The sequence below is a fragment of the Coregonus clupeaformis genome, unplaced genomic scaffold (assembly GCF_020615455.1).
Source record: "Coregonus clupeaformis isolate EN_2021a unplaced genomic scaffold, ASM2061545v1 scaf0348, whole genome shotgun sequence".
Taxonomy (NCBI): Eukaryota; Metazoa; Chordata; class Actinopteri; order Salmoniformes; family Salmonidae; genus Coregonus; species Coregonus clupeaformis.
The window spans coordinates 376,748-394,160 of NW_025533803.1; the positions used below are offsets into that span (position 1 = coordinate 376,748).

The 17,413-nt window shown below is 45.2% G+C and overlaps 2 protein-coding genes across 3 annotated transcripts; both read left to right on the top strand.

Annotated features, from left to right (window-relative positions):
* Positions 1-8,171: 8,171 nt before the first annotated feature.
* LOC121535931 (ropporin-1) lies at positions 8,172-12,086 on the top strand. Of its 2 annotated transcripts, none has more exons than XM_041843147.1 (6): positions 8,172-8,235; positions 8,837-8,990; positions 10,846-10,963; positions 11,092-11,253; positions 11,396-11,577; positions 11,947-12,086. In XM_041843147.1, exons 2-6 carry the CDS (start codon positions 8,875-8,877, stop codon positions 12,011-12,013), a joined length of 645 nt encoding a protein of 214 aa, XP_041699081.1. In that variant the 5' UTR covers positions 8,172-8,235; positions 8,837-8,874; the 3' UTR covers positions 12,014-12,086. The 2 variants fall into 2 exon arrangements, with proteins under 2 accessions (XP_041699081.1, XP_041699080.1); XM_041843146.1 differs by lacking the exon at positions 8,172-8,235 and adding an exon at positions 8,505-8,538.
* Positions 12,087-12,932: 846 nt separating this feature from the next.
* On the top strand, positions 12,933-17,262 carry LOC121535930 (ADP-ribosylation factor-like protein 6-interacting protein 6). Its single transcript, XM_041843143.2, has 4 exons — positions 12,933-13,519; positions 13,674-13,727; positions 15,664-15,796; positions 16,491-17,262. The coding sequence occupies exons 1-4, from the start codon at positions 13,363-13,365 to the stop codon at positions 16,582-16,584; spliced, it is 438 nt and encodes a 145-aa protein (XP_041699077.2). The 5' UTR covers positions 12,933-13,362; the 3' UTR covers positions 16,585-17,262.
* Positions 17,263-17,413: the final 151 nt, after the last annotated feature.

Below are 17,413 nucleotides of genomic sequence, written 5' to 3' on the forward strand. Positions count from 1 at the left end.
ACCAACTGTTGTCACCTTCTCACCAAGCTGCTTGGCGATGGTCTTGTAGCCCATTCCAGCCTTGTGTAGGTCTACAATCTTGTCTCTGACATCCTTGGAGAGCTCTTTGGTCTTGGCCATTGGTGGAGAGTTTGGAATCTGATTGATTGATTGCTTCTGTGGACAGGTGTCTTTTATACAGGTAACAAACTGAGATTAGGAGCACTGCCTTTAAGAGTGTGCTCCTAATCTCAGCTCGTTACCTGTATAAAAGACACCTGGGAGCCAGAAATCTTTCTGATTGAGAGGGGGTCAAATACTTATTTCCCTCATTAAAATGCAAATCAATTTATAACATTTTTGACATGTGTTTTTCTGGATTTTTTTGTTGTTATTCTGTCTCTCACTGTTCAAATAAACCTACCATTAAAATTATAGACTGATCATTTCTTTGTCAGTGGGCAAACGAACAAAATCAGCAGGGGATCAAATACTTTTTTCCCTCACTGTATGTGTGTGTATGTGTGTGTGTCCAAGACAATAACATTCTAGTCCACATTAGAATGTCATTGAATGTCATTGTTATGAAACATTTGGATGTAGGAAATAGCTCGCTGAATTTTGTGTTTGTTGAAAGGTTTATGTGTGTGTGTGTGTGTGTGTGTGCACGTGCATGCTTTCGTGCGTGCGTGTGTGTTATGGAGGTTTTGGCTACTCCTTATCGATTGTGAATTCACCCATGAAAACGATGGAAAGAGGAAGCAGGCAGCACAAAGAAATGAACATGAAGGTACGAAGGACAGGAAGAGGAAACCAATGTGACAGGAAGTGGAGCACTCCAGACTTTCTATAACACGGAACTCCAGGGAGTGGCAGGAAGTAGAAATAAAATAATCGCACCAAACCAACCGACGCCTTGTTTATCAGACGCCCTGTTTATCACACACATCCACAGACACACACACACACACACACACCAAGACAAATAACTCCCTGTGGCTGCCAGCCGTCAACATGTGCCAAGCGGTGACTGGAAACATCACACACACCAATATGTTCCATCTAGTAGGTAGACAGGGCAGGGTTTAACATCTGTAGGTCAAGCAGAAGACTATATCATGCCTTTATCTTTGCCTTTCTATGGTTTCTATTCCCCTCTGAAAACGACAGGTGCATACGCTTAGTCACGCTGGCCCTATAACTGTGCTGCCAGATGTTTACCCTGCAAGACTAAAAGAGCATTGCTTGTACAACCACACACACACACAGACAGCCGGACGGTGTGCCGCCGAAGGCAGATTACTGTTACTCTGTGTATCACAAGAGAACGTGAGACACACACACGGCTATACAGACCAGGCTGGTCACACGAAAGAGCAGGTCAGGCCAGGCAACACACAGCGTACCACCGCAACACAGATTACAACTACACTACGAGATTGAGAATAAAACATACACAGCCACACACATAGACACACACAGACACACACAGACACACACACTCTATTCCTAAGCAGTTTATAGACAACACTGCAGTGCATCCATTCCCACCAAGGTGTACCCCCAGACAGAGGGGCTCTGACTGCTCTATATACACTGCATACAGTGCCTTTGGAAAGTATTCAGACTCCTTGACTTTTTCCACATTTTGTTACATTATCAGGTGCATCTTGTTTCCATTGCTCCTCCTTGAGATGTTGCTACAACTTGATTGGAATCCACCTGTGGTAAATTCAATTGATTGGACATTATTTGGAAAGGCACACACCTGTGTATATAAGGTCCCACAGTTGACAGTGCATGTCAGAGCTCCAGAGTTCTGACAGAGCTCCAGAGTTCCTCTGTGGAGATGGGAGAACCTTCCAGAAGGACAACCATCTCTGCAGCACTCCACCAATCAGGCCTTTATGGTAGAGTGGCCAGACGGAAGCCACTTCTCAGTAAAAGGCACATGACAGCCCGCTTTGAGTTTGCCAAAGGGCAACTAAAGACACTCAGACCATGAGAAACAAGATTCTCTGGTCTGATGAAACCAAGATTGAACTCTTTGGCCTGAATGTCAAGCATCACATATGGAGGAAACCTGGCACCATCCCTACGGTGAAGCATGGTGGTGGCAGCATCATGCTGTGGGGATGTTTTTCAGTGGAAGGGACTGGGAGACTAGTCAGGATTGAGGCAAAGATGAACAGAGCATAGTACAGAGAGATCCTTGATGAAAACCTGCTCCAGAGAGCTCAGGACATATACAAAAGTATGTGGACACCCCTTCAAATGAGAGGATTCGGCTATTTCAGCCACACCCGTTGCTGACAAGTGTATAAAATCGAGCACACAGCCATGCAATCTCTGTGTGTGTGTGTGTGTGTGTGTGTTTATCAGTCATCTTGCATGATTATTACACTAGCATGCTTGAGGCACAGTAGACTGAGCGAGGGGAGCGTGCACCAACAAATCCTTTGGGGCTGCATCCCAAAAGGCACCCTATTCCCTATATAGTGCACTACTTTTGACGAGAGCCCTATGGACCCTGGTCAGAAGTAGTGCACCATAAAAGGGAATAGGGTGCCATTTGGAATGCAATCTTGGTATCCAAGGTGAGTAGGCCCCTCTGTGCTGGTCTATAGAAGTAGTGAGAGCTGAAGTCCTGTGTGTGTGTGTGTGTGTGTGTGTGTGTGTGTGTGTGTGTGTGTGTGTGTGTGTGTGTGTGTGTGTGTGTGTGTGTGTGTGTGTGTGTACAGAGGCAGGTTTATCCATCGCAGTGGGAGAGACACCTAATCCTGAGCATAAACAGGGCATTAACACACCGTTGTGATAACACAATGATAACCTCAGGAAGAAGAGGTTTGAGAGGAGGGGAGGGAGAGGGGGAGAATCGTTGAGAGGAAGAGGAGGAATGAATAGAAATGTAGAGGAACCCTTCACTGATAGTTTGCGTAGCAGCAAGGAAGCAGATCACAGGCGCGCTGTGACAACCTCTCCCTCCCTTCTCTCCATGTCTTACCAGCCCCTGGGATGAGACAGCCTACTGGGATGCATCTCAATAGTCTTAAATCCTTTTCCTCTCAATATCTCCTTTCCTCCATCTGACATGAAACATCCTGATGGGTGTGAGCAAAATTCCCTCTAAGGATCTGCAATGTTGCTTTCACCTATCCTGTGTTTTTCAGGTCAGTGCTGATGAAGGAGTGGAGATCAAGGGGAAAAAGAGACAAGAAGAGGAAACCATTTAAGTGTTGAGACATAGCCCTTATATTCCTCACTAGGCTGTAGTCTTCTCCTTTTGACCAATCAAGGGGATGAGGCATCTACCACATTGTGTTGTCCAGTGTCTTCAGATCAGTGTAGATAAAGGAGAGGAAACTAGGAGAGGACCCCTGTTTAGACTACTGAGATGCAGCCCTGTGGACCAATTGGGACCTCTACCATCCATGCTCACTGGAGAGAGAACATTTACATTTACATTTTAGTCATTTAGCAGACGCTCTTATCCAGAGCGACTTACAGTTAGTGAGTGCATACATTTTTCATACTGACCCCCCGTGGGCATCGAACCCACAACCCTGGCGTTGCAAGCGCCATGCTCTACCAACTGAGCTACAACACACACACACACACACACACACACACACACACACACACACACACACACACCTTATGTTAGGTCTGTAAGGCAGCACAGTACAATCAAATTGGGTGTAGATCTGTGATGCTGATAGTCATGCATCAGCATCATGTGTGTGTGTGTGTGTGTGTGTGTGTGTGTGTGTGTGTGTATGTGTGTGTGTGTGTGTGTGTGTGTGTGTGTGTGTGTGTGTGTGTGTGTGTGTGTGTGTGTGTGTGTGTGTGTGTGTGTGTGTGTGTGTGTGTGTAACGTGGTAGCTAGTGCCTTATTCCACGCACAGCTGCGGTAACATGGGTGCTACTACACAGTGGCCTTTAGCAGCTGTACATGCTTACTGCACACACAGAGAATGAATGGACGTGCTGACGATGAAACATCATGGCGAAAAACCTCGGGCCCGTGCTCGCCCGTTTGTGGACTGTATCACGGTCAAAGCGAGACAGAATACGATCAAATAAACGTTCACATAGATTATGTGGGTGTGTCTGTATTGATATCGTTTTATAACACCGCGGACCAAATGCTGCAAGCTACAGAGAAAATATATAGGCTAGGCTGCTACTGTACTCTCTCTCTCTCTCTCTCTCTCTCTCTCTCAATTCAATTCAATTCAATTCAATGGGCTTTATTGGCATGGGAAACATGTTTACATCGCCAAAGCAAGTGATCATGATGGACCCTCATTCACACAAACTGACCAAAAACTCAACGGAAATGCTTCGTCCGCCCTGACCATGCACGCTGCGGTGAAATAGTCTAATTCTATAATGGGCTGAATATACAGCTCTGCCAATGCTATTTCTTACGGTAACGGACAGGCACATTCCTGCACGGTAACGATAGGCTACATGCACCCATACCGGGGGCCAGGCAGCTTTGACCAGTCCCTTCGGTTTAGCCTTTTCTCCCATTATCGATCTTGGCACGGGATGCCGTTAACACCCTGCCTGCCCACCTGCTTTAGCCAGCCCGTCCTGACCGGCTTCACCCGGTCCGGTTTGGGCAGGGTCCCCGGGATTCATCCTCTCCGATAGATCCTCCACGCCTTCAACCGGAGGCTGGTCGGTTCTTTTTTTCTTTCCTTTTCTGAATCCCTCGGTATGCAGAGATGGTCGTCACCGGGAGAAAGTCAGTCAGTCATCGCGCAGCCCCGTCCCCATGTTCTTTTCTGTATCCTAGCAGCGATTCCCTTCCGTCGTCGCGCGCATTCCTGTTCCTCCGCTACAGTCACCGTGATCCTGCGCGGCATCACATCACATCATATCATATCCCACCGTATCGCCTCGCGCGCTTTTGTTCAGCAGTTGTAGGCCTGCTCCACTACTAGTCCACTACAACCGACCTACCGACCCGTCTAACAATAGCCTTATACCGAAACGCACGCAGTGCAGATGGCTCGGGCTCAACTGGCTGCACAAGCACCGACAGTCCCGAGCCTGTCCATGCACGGCGCGTGCAACCGGAGGCGAGGCAGGCCCGTAGTATAGGCTACATACGGTGCCTGAAGTGATTCAAGAAGAACATCATCGCTGTGCCCTGACTGTAGGAGGGACTTTCCCTTATTCCCTGGCTGGCACTTTAAAATCAATGCGCTCGGTTTATGCCGTCATCTACCAGTCTTCACACACCAACCAAGGACGTTGGCAACATCATGGTTTGCTTTGTTCTTCCCAGATTAGAGAAGAGGAGGCTATCCTAATGGGGCCAAGCTGCCTATATACTTTATTTGATGCTGATCGCATAGCCCAGAGGAGCTACGCTTTGCTTATTGCATCACCAGCACACCTCCTCTTATTTATAAAAGCGGTAACGGTTTATCTGGAGAAAAACACTGTTCGCTGTGACATCACTCAATTAACCGTGACACCCGCAGCATCAATGTGTCGCCCGCTGTGGTTGTGTAACCTACTGTTATCAACTCCCAACAACAGACTAAACCTCCCTCTGATCTCCACACACACACACACACACCAGTGGAGGCTGCTGAGGGGAAACCATGTGTTTTATGTATTTGATACCATTCCACTCAGTGGCGACCCGTCGTTCAGGACAGGTGGGGAAGAGCCCCACCTTTTTTGAGCCACACATGTTTAGCAAAACATTGTTGCCTGTTTTGCATGTTATTTTGGCATTAATATGTGTCACATATCAGTTTGCAAACAACGTAAAAAATAAATAAAACATTGAGTTAATAAAGCCACATACAAACATGGTCTCTTTTTTTGTTTTCTTGAGTAAGGCAGCTCCAAAATGCAGGTGTTTCAGCCTAGCTCAGTGCTTTCTGTGATGGTGGGGCAGACAGCAGAAAATAAGGAGCATAGGGGTTGGTAATGTTCTGTAGTTGTGCCTTGATTGGCTCAGTGTTCTGTCACTCATAGGGGCACTATGTCACCGGAAAATCTACTGGGGAGAGCTCGAACATTCAAGCCCCTTGGGTGCTGCCATAGATTTACATTAAAAGTGCCCATCCAAGAAGGCTCAAGATCATTGGCCACAGATAAATTGATGTCAAATCACGTTATATCTACCTCAGCTTTGATTGGACTGATCATGTCAACATCATACTTTCAAAATCTTAGCTAGCAAGCTAGACAAGCAGTCATCATCATGAATCAAGTCAACAATCTACTCCACTACTAGGCAAAAAGAAAAGGCAAATCCTTTTCAATCTGCCAGTATGAAAAAACTCACTAACTGTAAGTCGCTCTGCAAAGCAATCACTAGCCTGCTATTCAGTGGAGTGGGTGTGTGGTCCAAGTTTGGGTTTAAGGGTCTCTTTTCCAAGCATAAAAGGATAAACATTCACATGCCATGGGCCAGAAAAGGTTGAATACATTGGCCATGCTGTCAATCCAGCATGACTTCTACCGCATTGAAAACAACTGGAAACTAGAAACTGGGTAATCACAGACTTCAGTGAGATCAAGACAACTGGGAACTGTGAAAAAAAGCGAGCTCCGACTGGGAAAAACATTTTGAACGTTCATCCAACTCGGAATTCCAAGTCGGGAACTCGGGCCTCTTTCTAGAGCTCCGACCTGAAGATCACTGACATCATGATTCAACCTTGTTTTTTTCAAAGTTCCCAGTTGTCTTGAAAACACCATAAATCCAGAGAATGCCAGACTTTGATGACAAAGTTTGATGACAAAATTTGCCCACAAGAGGGACCACAGTGCCACCTTCCTGTTCAAGTGAGCACAGCACAAGGTGAGTCCAAAAATGTATTGTATGCTGCTGCATAAATGATGTAATATGCCAGGGAGATATGTATACTGTAGCTAAGAAAGTAATACTAAGTGTATGTTACTAAGCTGTTAGTAGCCCATGTGCCTCACCTTAATAATTTGTTCCCTTTCCCCCTCATAACTTAGCCTACTGTTCTGACTTGGTGGTGCACATGTAGCTTATAGCCTGTTTTAGAGAAATGTAATCATCAAATATTGTAAGAGCTTTCATTGTCTGCTTATATGCCCCCTTTATTTATCCTATGGTTCTGACTTGGTGTACAGGGAGAATACTGTAAGAACGGCCCATGTTCTGAATTCTGTCGCTGTCCATTTCAAAAGTGCTGAACAAATAGTTATACTAACTAAGTCCCTCTTAGCTTGCTCATTATTGTCTTAATCGGAATTGCAGATTGCCTCTTATCCGCTCATCGTTCCCTTATGCCATAGTGTGTACATCTCAATTGCCAGTTTAAGCAAGTCAGCCATATCAGCTATGTTTTTTTTAAAGGCAGTAAATGAGGCTGAATGAACTATTTCGCTGCCAGACGAGGCTCCGCTGATAGCCAGGTGTAGTGGTAGTAAGGATTCACTCCATGGTGCTGAAAAGAAAACTCTGCTGTTGGGACAGCTTTATGTAGGCCCTAACAGTTTGTGGGCACCGTTTGCCACCGTTATAGTGCAATGAATGTATTGTTTAGTGTTGTGTTGTGTAGTGGCTTTCCTGGCATGCATCTAAAAAAAAATTGGGGGAGTTTGCCCCACCAAGATTGACATGCTAAAATCGCCACTGATTCCGCTCCAGCCATTACCACAAGCCCCTTCTCCCCAATTAAGGTGCCACCAACCTCCTGTGACACACACACAAATGCACGCACGCGTACACACACACACGTGCCCATCTAGCCCTCCTTTCCCTTCTACATTTAGCCTTTTTAATTAAATCTATCACTGCTTTATAATATGGATGTGCATTATGATGATTAATTTCTGTCAGTGATGGAAAAACGAAGATTAAAGGTTAAAGGGAATGTTGGCATATCAGATATCACTTTTAATTTAACTAATTTCTCTTAGGAAAGTTATATAGCCCTACTATTCGATTATAGGTAGAATGATTCAAGTTAAACTATCGTCTCGCATTGATCAACTACTATTCTACGGTGAAAATGTCTGTCGAGAGCTGCAAATGACAAAACATTAGGAAATGTCGCCCCCGTGAGGATGTTTGTTATTTTTCATTTCACACACCCGCACACACGATGTGACGTCACAATTGCCGTCTGTTACGCGGGAATCACAAACTGATACAAAATAACCTGCGCATCACCTGCTACTGTCTTTTCCGCTTTCACAGCGTTTACATCGTCTGATCACGCGCAGAGAACTGCACAGCTATAAACGGTTTGTTTTCTCAGAGTCTTTTACAGGTTAATTATTTAATTGATTAACATGGTTTTCATAAATTAATCCACAGTTATTAGTAGGCTATAGGCCTGCCATCTAAAAGGCCCAGTGCAGTCAAAATGATGTTTTTCCTGTATTTTATATCATTTTGTACAGCAGCTGATGAAACTAACACTGTAAAAGTGTGATTTAAATTAAAAATCAGTGTTATTTCCTTATAGTTGCTGATTGAATATACAATCTACACAGGACCTTCTAATCAGGTGGCTTGCATGGGCGGGAGTTTCGGATTTCCATGCGGTAAATTGGTTAATTAACCAATAACAAAGAGAGTTCCAAACCTTACTATTCAGTGTTCCCCTCCCTACTCAGACCACTCTGAGACATTCCTAGCTAAATTCTTGCTTGAGAAATAGTTTTTTGCTTATTTTAATGGAAAAACATGAAAGTAAGGTACTTCATTGTTAACAATCATTTATTTGATGTTGACGTAAAAACGGCTGCATTGGGCCTTTACATTTTTTATTTTAGAGTCAGGCAGATATTGCAAGATTTCCAAAGAATGACATTAAAATACAATTTTCTTTTCACCATACAGGTGTTTTCGTTGCCGTTGGCTCCCACTCTGGGTTCAGAATGCCTCACACAGGTAAACCGGTGGTCATCCCTCCAGAGCTCCCCGGCATTCTGAAGCAGTTCACCAAGGATGCCATCCGGACCCAACCTGAAGACCTGCTGGAATGGGCCACACTGTGAGTAGCATGAAGTTACCCCTAGCCACTGATCTAAGGTCAGTTTAGTGTTGTAGCATCTGAAAGGAGTAGGATGAAGTTACCAGAGCCACTGATCTAAGGTCAGTTTAGTATTGTAGCATCTGAGAGGAGAAGGATGAAGTTGGCCGTAGACCTTGTTTGCTTCCCAAATGGAACACTATTCCCTACATAGTGCACTACTTTTAACCAGGGCCCATAGGGGACGAAGCCCACTGATCTAAGGTCAGATGTAGCTGAACTTTGTGGAATATACAGTGCCTTCGGAAAGCATTCAGACCCCTTTTCCACATTTTGTTACATTAGAGCCTTATTCTAAAATGTATTAAATAAATACAAATCTTTAGCAATCTTCACACAATACCCCATAATGATAAAGCGAAAACAGGTTTTTAGAAATGTTTGCTAATTTATTAAAAATAAAAAACAGAAATACCTTATTTACATAAGTATTCAGACCCTTTGCTATGAGATTCAAAATTGAGCTCAGGTGCATCCTATTTCCATTGGTCATCCTTGAGATGTTTCTACAACTTGATTGGAGTCCACCTGTGGTAAATTCAATTGATTGGACATGATTTAGAAAGGCACACACCTGCCTATATAAGGTCCCACAGTTGACAGTACATGTCAGAGCAAAACCAAGCCATGAGGTCGAAGGAATTGTCCGTAGAGCTCCGAGACAGGATTGTGTCGAGGCACAGATCTGGGGGAAGGGTACCAAAAACATTTCTGCAGCATTGAAGGTCCCCAAGAACTAAGTAGCCTCCATCATTCTTAAATGGAAGAAGTTTGGAACCACCAAGACTCTTCCTAGAGCTGGCCGCCCGGCCAAACTGAGCAATCGGGAAGAAGGACCTTGGTCAGGGAGGAGACCAAGAACCCGATGGTCACTCTGACAGAGCTCTAGAGTTCCTCTGTGAAGATGGGCGAATCTTCCAGAAGGACAACCATCTCTGCAGCACTCCACCAATCAGGCCAGACGGAAGCCACTCCTCAGTAAAAGGCACATGACAGCCCGCTTGGAGTTTGCCAAAAGGCACCTAATGACTCTCAGAACATGAGAAACAAGATTCTCTGGTCTGATGAAACCGATATTGAACTCTTTGTCCTGAATACCAAGCATCACTTCTGGAGGAAACCTGGCACCATCCCTACGGTGAAGCATCAGGTTGGCAGCATCATGCTTTGGGGATGTTTTTCAGCAGCAGGGACTGGGAGACTAGTCAGGATCAAGGGAAAGATGAACGGAGCAAAGTACAGAGAGATCCTCGATGAAAACCTACTTCAGAGCGCTCAGGACCTCAGACTGGGGTTGAAGGTTCACCTTCCAACAGGACAACAACCCTGTCTCTGAATGTCCTTGAGTGGCCCAGGCAGAGCCAGGACTTGAACCTAATCGAACATCTTTGACAGAGCTTGAGAGGAGCTGCAGAGAAGAATGGGAGAAACTCCCCAAATACAGGTGTGCCAAGCTTGTAGCGTCATACCCAAGAAGACTCGAGGCTGTAATCGCTGCCAAAGGTGCTTCAACAAAGTACTGAGTAAAGGGTCTGAATACTTATGTAAATGTAATATTTCCATTTTTGTTTTTTGTTTTTTGTTTTAAAAAATCCCAAAACCTGTTTTTGTGTGTAGATTGATGAAGAAAAAAAAACAATTTAATCAAGTTTAGAATAAGGCTGTAACATAACAACATGTGGAAAAAGTCAAGGAGTCTGAATACTTTCCGAATGCACTGTATACCTGCATACATACACTACAGTCCTCCAAGACCAGGATTCCTGCTCTGCTGTATTAAAGCCCAGTATTGTGCTGGTATGCATGTCTGCTACAGGTACTTCAGTGCTCTGGTCCACGGGCAGACGTTACCTGTGAACAGGACAGCAGACAAAGTGGTAACCCCCAACACCATGGACCTTACACCTGAGGTACTCACCACAATGCACGAAAAGGTAAGGGGTCACACACACACCACCTAGACACACACATGCATGACTCACACGCGCACACACACACGTAAACGTGAACTCTCTCTCCCTCTCCCTACCCCCTTCTCTCCCTCCCTCCTTCCCCCTCCCAGCTGTATAAGAAAGGCACAGTCAGTAAGACGGAGGTGAGCAAGCTGTGGCAGTCGTTCGGATTGGCTGACGACCTTCTCAGACACATCATGACAGTGGGCTGCTTCGGAGACGAACTCGACTGGATCAAATTCTTCGCCCTGGGCTGCAGCTACCTGGGAGGAGTATGTATGATATTGCACACGCATGCAAGCACGTACTCACACATGCACATTGCACACACACACACACTTACTAACGTACAGACATTATCCAATTACTTTTGGGCCCCTGTTATCTTGGTGACCTCTGACCTCTCTCTGGCAGACGATCAAGAACGCCATGACCCACGCACTGTATATCCTGAACTCAGACAGCTCGTGTAAGCCCCCAGACGCCTGTGTGACCTTCGAGACCTTCCGTTTCCTTTACTCCTACCTGGCTGCAGTGGACAGAGAGGTGTCCCAGGCCCAGATAGACCGAACCATCACCTACTTGGAGGCTCAGGCGTGAGTTACACAACAACTACACAGCTACACAACAACTACACAGCTACACAACAACTACACAGCTACACAACAACTACACCACTACACACCAACTACACCACTACACAACTACACAACAACTACACAGCTACACAACAACTACACAGCTACACAACAACTAAACAAACTACACAACTACAAAACAACTATACAGCTACAAAACAACTACACAACAACTACACAACTACATAACAACACAGCTACAAAACAACTACACAGCTACAAAACAACTACACAGCAGCTAAACAGTGAAAACAAAAGCCCTCAAGTACCAGGAGACGCAGATGTGAGTAACAAAATTAACTGACTGTCTGTCTGTCTCTCTCTCAGGAAGGCACGTGACGGGATGGTGAAGGTGTCAGACTTCGTCAACAGTCGTAAAGTGCGTTTGGGATAGACTCTGTCACCCACAACCTACCCCCACCCCCCCTTTAGAACTATGTTCTAATAAAGATGGTTCCAGAGAAAAACACTGTTATTGCTTTATTCTCCATCAATATCAGAAGACAGTATTTCTGTATTACATGAAGTGAAAAGTCAGTCATGAAAAGTCATCACTGATTGAGGCTGCCACAAGAGACCAGAAACACATAGTAAAAGTCAAACATAGAGCTAGATAGAGTACTCTAGATCCCAAAAGCTCGTTTTAGCATGGGCAACACCATAACGGGACAGCTCGTTTTAGCATGGGCAACACCATAACGGGACAGCTGGTTTTAGCATGGGCAACACCATAACGGGACAGATACAATGTTGCCTCCTCTAACTATCTCTAGTCAAAGCCAAATCCTAAGAGATTGGTTTGGTCATTGTCATATTTGTCAGCGTAATATATTGTATAAGATTTGTATTATTGCAGAGATGGGAGGATTCACGGAAATGGACAGAGGTGCACCTCATTAAAAAAAAATATATATAAACAGAGTTAAGATAACTGGTGTTCTCAAACGTTTTCATGTCCGACCAGGTAGATGCACGTCATTTAAAAAAATCTGGTCTGGACAGTTGTGCTACAGATATGCGTTCACCTCTGCACTATCTATATTTGAAATGGCCTAATATATGGGATATATACAGGGATATATATATACCTTTCTCTTTATTTTACTGGATAGTCACCCGTTAAATTGTATGTTTTTGGCAGTGGGTAGGGGAACCTGATTCCCTTTTGTTCAAGCTGGGCGGAAGCTTGTTTTGGTACACCTTCTTTAAATGGGTGATATATTGTTTGAAAATGTTGCAAAATGCTTAGCTAAGGTGTGCTCTACTGAAGGTCACCCTATGGTAAAATATATAAGGGACGCTCGTTCCATTTTCTGTTGCAAAACTTTCGCTACGGTGTGCCCTACTGAACACTGAAGATGATAGACGTGTTCAAACCAATGGACAAGATGTTTGTTGGTTGCGTCAGGGAAAGTAATGCTATTCCGTTGGGTTTAAGTTTTTAGGGCGGGTTTTGTTTTCTCATACGGAAGAGGAAGGAGCTATGTTTATTTTTGATTTTTATCAGAAGTTTATAAAGTTACGAAAAGGGGACTTGTTGAACTAACTTTACATTATTTACATACGGCAGTGATACTATTCAAATAAAATACATCCTAATTTTACTTTAACAACGTGCGTGTCACTATAATTGGAGGAAGGCAGTTTGGGAGAGAACTAACTTCGCTACGTTGAAATCTAGCGTATGCTTGCTTAGGCAACTAGTTAAACGTTTTTGAATGGTATTACTTAACTCTAACCAAGATGGACATACAACACCGGCAGCGTCCGATCAAACCGGACCAGAGTTTTTGGGACAACCGAAGACTGTGGACCGCAAGGATTTTCTCCATGCTCTGCTGTGTGCTGGTTGTGTCAGTCGTCGCCGTATTCTGTGCCTTTGTTTACCTAATCTTGAAAGGTAGATCGCCTGTCATTCAACAGTTCCCGAATTCCAGTCGCACATGCGACGATGTTGACCCCGTTGGACAGTAGCTGGATACTATTGCTTTTAGTTAATTGTTATATAAATATGTCCTCTGTCACTTCTGTAAACTGTGGTGTGTGTGTTGCAGAACTGCGGACTGAGAGAGTGATTGGAGAGGATGGCTCAGAGGTTAGACTCTTAGGTAAGTACATGTGTGTTCACAAATTCATACAGACTAAGCCTCCAGAATAGAAAATTATCACAAAAACATGTCCCTCTCTACCCACCCCCACCCACCCCTCTCTACCCCACCACCTATCCCACCAATTAACACACCCTATAATGCTTCTGACATCAAATCTCACACACCCAAAAACCTCTCTGCAGCTGCCACCACAACCTCTATTTTCTGTGACTTACGATCCATCCCTGCACTACAGTTGATAACCATTGCAATAATGCCAAAAATTCTATCTTACTGAAACATATCCACTTGTTGGTTTATCCCTCTGTACTGGTACAGATCTACTACTCCTCTCAGGATCCCTCCCCCTTTACCCATCTCCCTCTACTTTCTTCACTGCCTCAGCATATGACAACTTCTGCACTACTCTTACCCTGGAAACCTCAACCTGCCTCTCTCGCACGGGACATTTCTGATCCCCAGCCACATGGGCACCCCTACAATTAATACATACCACTACTTCCCCAATGCTACACATTCCTTTGTCTCATGCCCTTCTGCACACTTCTCACACCTTGGAACCTCCCTCCTACACACTGCTGCCACATGCCCATAAGCTTGACACCTGTAACAACGTAATGTATTCGTCACAAAAGCTCGTGCAGGATAACTTATATGTCCTAACATCACTTTGTCGGGCAAAGACTAAACTTCAAAACTCAAAAGGACAGACAATGACTCTTCTGTTTCTCCACTCACGCCACCCTGTCTGCGTCTCACCAAACGACGAGCATCACAAACACCGGGAATCTTTCCCTTCAGTTAGTCAGCTTTAACATTTACCCCTACCCCAGTAATCACTCCTTTCAATGGGGCCCTTTTCTTGAGAGCAAAACAATTCACATCTCTTGCCCTCATTCGTTTAACATGGAGCGCCTGCTCCCTCTGACCAGCAGAAACACAAACAATTATCACCAGACCACTTCTGGTTATCCTCACCGATTCCACAGCACCCAACTCTGTTTTCACCCACCCTGAAACCACAAATGGATCAGCCAAAAGGCAAGGATCCACTTTTTCCACAAACTTCACTCCTACTGTCAGACTCATCTTTATCCTGACCCTCTGTGCAAGCCTCGGGCTCCGAGAACTTCACCACACCTACCACCTCCGATACTTCACCCTCTTCCATTTCTCCTCCTGTCTTCAACTCACTCTGCTTACACTTTCTACCATTCTTCTTTAACAAACCATCTCCCTTTTTCCCGCCATTTTTAACCGACTCAACTCACCCTCTTCCTCCCTCTCTCTCTTAGACCTCCTCTGCCTCTCTTTTTCCCTCCATTCCTCCTCCGTATTCCAAGTATACATCTCCTTATGATAATACTGCACTTTTCCTGACATACATCTTGTTCTTGCCTTGTCAAGGGACGCCATTTAACCGGCTGTCACAATCTCCGTACAATCAGCACGAACCCCACGGGATATAGCGCTCAACAGTGCATCCCACTTGTAAATCAGCTGCTTCGTCTTGATGTTCTTCTTTATCAATATCTACCGCCACGCTTTTCCATCTCTTTCTCATGTATTCCTTGATTCAGTAGTGGGCATGTTATTGCCATGTTCAAAACAACCTGCCTGCTCTCTCACTCTCTCTCTCTACACTCTTTTCTGTCTCTCCCCCCTCCCTCTCTCTCTCTGTCTCTCTCCCCTCCCTCTCTCCCTCTCCCCCTACCCTCCGGCCCGCCTCTCTCTCCCTCCCCTCCGCCCCTCTCTCTCTCCCTCCCCTCCGCCCCCCCTCTCTCTCTCGCCCCCCTCTCTCTCTCTCACTCCCCTCCGTCCCCCCTCTCTCTCTCTCTCTCTCTCTCCCCCTCTGCCCCCCTCCCTCTCCCTCCCCTCCGCCCCCCCTCTCTCTCCCTCCGCCCCCCTCTCTCTCCCCTCCCACTCTCTGTAGGGTTCTGGAGTGTTCTGGTGATGTCGGTGCTAGCAGGGGTCTGCTGCTGTAGCTTCACATGGACCATCACCTACTTCGACTCTTTTGAGCCTGGCACGTTCCCCCCAACGCCCCTGTCCCCTGCCCACCTCAGGTAACACACACACACACACAATCTGGTACACTAACTTCAGTGGAGGTTGCTGAGGGGAGGACGGCTCACAATAATGGCTGGAATGGAGTCAATGGAATGGTATCAAACATATCAAACACGTGGTTTCCATGTGGTTGATACCATTCCATTGACTCCATTCCAGCCATTATTATGAGCCGTCCTCCCATCAGCAGCCTCCACTGACTAACCTGCATTCCCTAATTCTTCCGCTGGCCTTAGCCGAATTCTCTTGTCCTTTTCCTGATTCCTCTTGTTACATCTCTCCCTGTTTACATTTACATTTACATTTTAGTCATTTAGCAGACGCTCTTATCCAGAGCGACTGTTGTCTCCCAAAGCCAGATAGCAGGACACACACAAACACGTGTGTAAAGTGAATGTTGACATATCGAGAGCTTGGGACTATAAGGTTCTATCTGCGTTTTTGTCAACATGTAGTTATTGACATAGCCTTGTTCTGTTCAATGTGCTCTACCTATACAGTAGTCTAAAGACCTACATTCATGTTAAGTTCAAAAGAATACAAGATAAAAACTGCTGACACCATTCAAACCAATGAGGGTTCAGAACTTTAAAGCCAATTATCTCCATATCATCATTTTGCAGAACCTTATAGTCCCAAGCTCTAGACATGTGTTGCAACCCTTGATGTCTAATTGTGTGTGTGTCTCAGGCAGGTGACAGGTCACTCCTTCCACATGGGCTACAGTGTGGCGGTCCTGAATGGCATCGTAGCGGCGATCACCGTCATTTGGAGCCTCACCTGATCCTATCCACAACCCCCTGTTCTACCTGACCTTACCCACAACCCCCTGCTCTGACCCATGACCCCCTGACCTTACCCACAACCCCTTGCTCTGACCCACACTCCCCTTCTCCCCCAGCTGCTCTCAACCTCTTCTACAGGTGAATCACTGCTTTTATCACAGAGCATTTTCCCCATGTGTATGTGTACACCTCAAGAGGAGCAGTAGAACGTGTGATGCTACGAGAAAATGTGTCAAGTACTAAAGTCAGCATCTCACTCACTAGCTCCTTGGAGCTTAGCTCCTCATCATTTGGTTCTCCACGCTGTCCTTTTCTTGGCCAAGTCCCAGGCTGATGCAGTGTTGAGTCCCAGGTTTCTACAAAGTCAGGATACCTTTTTTAATGTACTGTATATTGTGATATATATATATATATATATATATATATTTATATTTAGCCTAAAGAGGTATTTGTGCCAAACGAGTGGTATAAAGAGAACATTTAAAATATAACATAATGCTCACACATGATCAATCTAGGGTTTATTGTAAGTCTAATATATAGCCTGCAGAGGTATGTTCCATGCAGTGTATTTGTGCATTTAACTGTTATTCTCACTGAAACACTGAATTCCTCTAGTGCTTTCACTGTCTGCCACTGATGTCTGTACTTCTGAACAGTAAAGATGCTCTCACCTACCCTCTGTATATTTTCTCGTATCTGAAACCATATCAGACACACACACAGGCCCTCAGCAGGATGTCCGTTCCTTCCTTGATCTCGCCTTACCCCTCCAAACAACACGCCAACAACTCCTGGATACACACATAGGGTAGGAAATGAACGAAG